Source organism: Limulus polyphemus, unplaced genomic scaffold (genome assembly GCF_000517525.1).
Source record: "Limulus polyphemus unplaced genomic scaffold, Limulus_polyphemus-2.1.2 Scaffold15274, whole genome shotgun sequence".
Classification (NCBI taxonomy): domain Eukaryota; kingdom Metazoa; phylum Arthropoda; class Merostomata; order Xiphosura; family Limulidae; genus Limulus; species Limulus polyphemus.
The window spans coordinates 1-4,458 of record NW_013680884.1 but is presented as its reverse complement, the minus strand read 5'-3'; the positions used below and the strand labels follow the sequence as shown (position 1 = coordinate 4,458).

At 34.0% G+C, this 4,458-nt stretch overlaps 1 protein-coding gene across 1 annotated transcript; it reads right to left on the bottom strand.

The window, feature by feature from the left end:
- Window positions 1-388: 388 nt before the first annotated feature.
- Window positions 389-3,980, bottom strand: LOC111084250 (hemicentin-1-like; the record flags this gene model as incomplete). Its single annotated transcript, XM_022381016.1, has 3 exons — window positions 389-559; window positions 3,148-3,318; window positions 3,810-3,980. Coding segments are annotated over 3 exons (513 nt in total), but the record flags the coding sequence as incomplete, so codon positions are not given.
- Window positions 3,981-4,458: the final 478 nt, after the last annotated feature.

The window sequence follows — 4,458 nt, the reverse complement described above, 5'->3', positions numbered from 1 at the left end:
GTCGTTTAAAAAATAATAATATTCTTTATATTAGTACTGGTAGTAGTAAAGGTCGTTTAAAAAAAATATATATTATTCTTTATATTTATCTGGAGTAGTAAAGGTACGTTTAAAAAAAAATATATATTCTTTTATATTTATCTGGAGTGTAAAGGTCGTTTAAAAAAAAATATATATATTCTTTTATATTTATCTGGAGTGTAAAGGTTGTTCTAAACCTTTATACAATCTAATTAATATAATAAATTCTGATTAGCATTAGCTAAGTATTTAGAGCAAAACTAAAAATCGACCTTGCCGTTAGCATAGCTAATTAGATATATTTTTTTTGCACATCTTTCCAAAATCAGTTCTCCCTGTATGCACATAAAACTCTGATTAACAATACCTTCACAAGCCCTGTGGTGGCACTTTTCTACCTGGGTGGTGTCACCAGCACACACACGTCCACCATGCTGAGCAGGAGGGTCGTTACATTCTCGTGTCCTATCCCTGGTTCCTCTACCGCAAGTGACAGAACAGACTGACCATTGACTCCAGGATGACCACTTACCATCCACTGGTGGATTAGAAAAAGTAGGCACTTTGTTTACACTTAGAATCAACTATCATATAAATTTCTTCCTTCTTCAAACACAATTAACGTACATCAACTGAAGTTTTCTCAAAGAACCGGACCAATTAGATGAATAGTAAAATGTACTGAATATTTCAACCAATATCTTTTTAACAACCTTGATGGCATTAATGTGCTTTACTTGTCTTCACTCATTAGTATTAAGTTGTAAAGGTGTCAGAGATCACCTAACTGATTAGGTTATCCAATCACCTTCTGTTTTAATAACAACTTGTCAGCAGGACTTGCGTACGTATAAAAAGTTTGAGAGTCGGCCAGACTTGCACATGAATACAAGTTTGAGATTTAGCAGGACTTGCACATTAATACAAGTTTGAGATTTAGCAGGACTTGCACATGTTAAGATTTTGGGAGTCAGCAAGACTTGTACGTATTAAATGTTTGGCAGTCAGCAAGACTTGTACGTATTAAATGTTTGGCAGTCAGCAAGACTTGTACGTATTAAACGTTTGGCAGTCAGCAAGACTTGTACGTATTAAACGTTTGGCAGTCAGCAGGACTTGTACATATTAAACGTTTGGCAGTCAGTAGGACTTGTACGTATTAAACATTTGGCAGTCAGCAAGACTTGTACGTATTAAATGTTTGGCAGTCAGTAGGACTTGCACATGTTAAAAGTTTTGCAGTCAGCAAGACTTGTACGCATTAAACATTTGGCAGTCAGCAGGACTTGTATGTATTAAACGTTTGGCAGTCAGCAGGACTTGTATGTATTAAACGTTTGGCAGTCAGCAGGACTTGTATGTATTAAATGTTTGGCAGTCAGTAGGACTTGTATGTATTAAACGTTTGGCAGTCAGCAGGACTTGTATGTATTAAACATTTGGCAGTCAGCAGGACTTGTACATATTAAATGTTTGGCAGTCAGTAGGACTTGTACGTATTAAACGTTTGGCAGTCAGTAGGACTTGTACGTATTAAACATTTGGCAGTCAGTAGGACTTGCATATGTTAAAAGTTTGGGAGTCAGTAGGACTTGCATATGTTAAAAGTTTGGGAGTCTACCAAATAATGTGGGGGACTGCTATAAAGACATTTGATTGCATGTCATATTAAAAATAAAAATATATAACTTACCCTTTAATATTTCACTTCTGTTACACGCTGAAAATACAACTAACATCATTCTATGGTTTCTTCCTATACATTTTCACAAGACTACTGAATTTTTGTTGATGAAAATAAACATTAATTTATTAAATTGACCACAAATAAGAAAAAACCAAGGTATGTCTATACAAAACACTGTAATTTGAAACAAAGAATCAAACATCAACAAATGTCAAATAAAAGAAGCTACCTTATTGGAACAAAACGTACCAAGATATACTTACTAAGCTGTTAAGCAATCTCTGGCCATGTGACGTCTTTGTTCTACACTGTGTTTATGTAAACTACTTGTACCTGATGATGACACAAGCTTGTCCAAACATTGTACATTTATAATAACGTTTCTTTCACTATTCATCTCCAAACTTTTATTTTCTAAAAAGTGGATTCCTTGCCATCAAAATTGTTACACATTATTACACAGATAAATGATCAAGTTGTTCAGTAAGTAACATTTTCTCTTAGTCAAGGAAGAATATTGAATATTTTCATTAAAATCAATCTTATCCAAGTAACACTGGTGAAGTTTGTAGCTTGTATTAGTAAGAAACATATTAACTGAAAATTACACTACTGTTTAGAGCAACCAAATTAATAATTGAAAATGATAATGTAAAATAAAAATGGCAATATTTTGATGATTTGGATAGCAAGAATAACCAAAATAAATAATTATCAGAAATGCTAATTTCAGTTAGTTGAAAATTTTATGTGATACTAATTGACACTCAGAGTTAACTGACAATATTGATTAATTCAGTTTATCTCCAAACTCTAAAGAAAATGGTAAATATTGAATTATAGGCTCGTATTAGAAACCAATATTAACTATATGTAGCTAATATCTTTTGGGAGATATTTGGGATTCTAAATAAAAAAGTTGGGAATTATGAACTCCCAAGAGACTCCTCTTTTGGGAGAGATTTGAGATGCTAAATAAAAAGCTGGGATTTATGGACTCTCAAGATACTCCTTATTTGGGAGAGATTTGAGATGCTAAATAAAAACTGGGAATTATGGACTCCCAAGAGACTCCTCTTTTGGGAGAGATTTGAGATGCTAAATAAAAAGCTGGGAATTATGGACTCCCAAGAAACTCCTCTTTTGGGAGAGATTTGAGATGCTAAATAAAACACCGGGAATTATGGACTCCCAAGAGACTCCTCTTTTGGGAGAGATTTGAGATGCTAAATAAAACACTGGGAATCATTGACTCCCAAGAGACTCCTCTTTTGGGAGAGATTTGAGATGCTAAATAAAACACTGGGAGTTATGGACTCCCAGATTATCAGTAATTTTGTGTCTTTCGAGTAGGAGGTTTTTTTGTAATTTATGTATAATTATAAAACTGCAAAAAAAAATATGTGACCATGGTCTTTCTATTCCAAAGTTAAACAAACCTGGACAGTGGTGTGCATTACAGGTCTGTGTATCCTGGCTTGGCCCAAAACAAGCACGTCCTCCATTAGTGGGTGCTGGGTTATTACAGTTGCGGAAACGTCGTCTCTGTCCATTGTTACATGATGCAGAACACTCACCCCACGAAGACCATGCCGACCACCCACCATGAGCTAAGTTTATAAATTTAGACAAAACGAATTACAGTTTATTAGATATTATTAACTACGATAATAATTAAGATAATAAAATTATTATACCAATAACGTTTATCAAACTAATTCTTATTTCCTCTGTTAAAACTTTCTGAGAGTAAAATATCCCCACAGAGTACTTTAATTTAGGTATAAATCTCGAAAGTAGTAACTCAAGATTTGTATTATGCTGGAATTTCAAAGCTTAACGCTAGTGAAAAAAAACTGTAGTTTAATTTTCTGGAAGATGATTACAACGAAAAACAAAAACTGTGAGAATGTTACCTGGACAAAAATCAATGTTATCTCATTTGGACAAAGTCTGTTGTTACAACCATCATCACGTATAGTTACAAACTACTTAATAAACATTTATCACTAGAATCGATGTCAGTGTCTTCATACAACAAGTGTTATTTCTAAGTAACACCAACAAAATCAAATTTTGCCCATTGCTAGACATATGTTACCTGGACAGTGTTCATTGTTACAGTAGTCAGTTTGGGTGTCTGACCCACCACAGTAACGACCACCATGGGCTGGCTGTGGGAAATCACAAAATCTTTTTCTTTCTCTTGTTCCACCTCCACAGGAGAGAGAACATCTTGACCACTGGTTCCAATCACCCCAACCTCCATGAACTGAGAGGGAAAAAAAAACCAATGAGATTACAAACATCAAAATATTTTAAGTTCATGCAGAATTTCTTGAAAAACACAATCACATATCTCACAATGAAAATAAGAGGTAAATGAATTACATGGAGCCATTTTATAACCAGAAACCATCTTGTTCGTATAAATTCTATCTTCAGTACAAAAATTTCTTACTTTACATATACAGGTATGAAGACCAAGAAGTGAAATGAAAAATATATAATGATGTACACACTTCACTGGCTAAGGTTTAAATACAATGCACACACACACACACACATCAACCAGCTTATCCCATTCTACTTTAGTTAATCAACCAGCTTACACCATTCTACTTTAGTTAATCAACCAGCTTACACCATTCTACTTTAGTTAATCAACCAGCTTATACCATTCTACTTTAGTTAATCAACCAGCTTACACCATTCTACTTTAGTTAATCAACCAGCTTACACCATTCTAC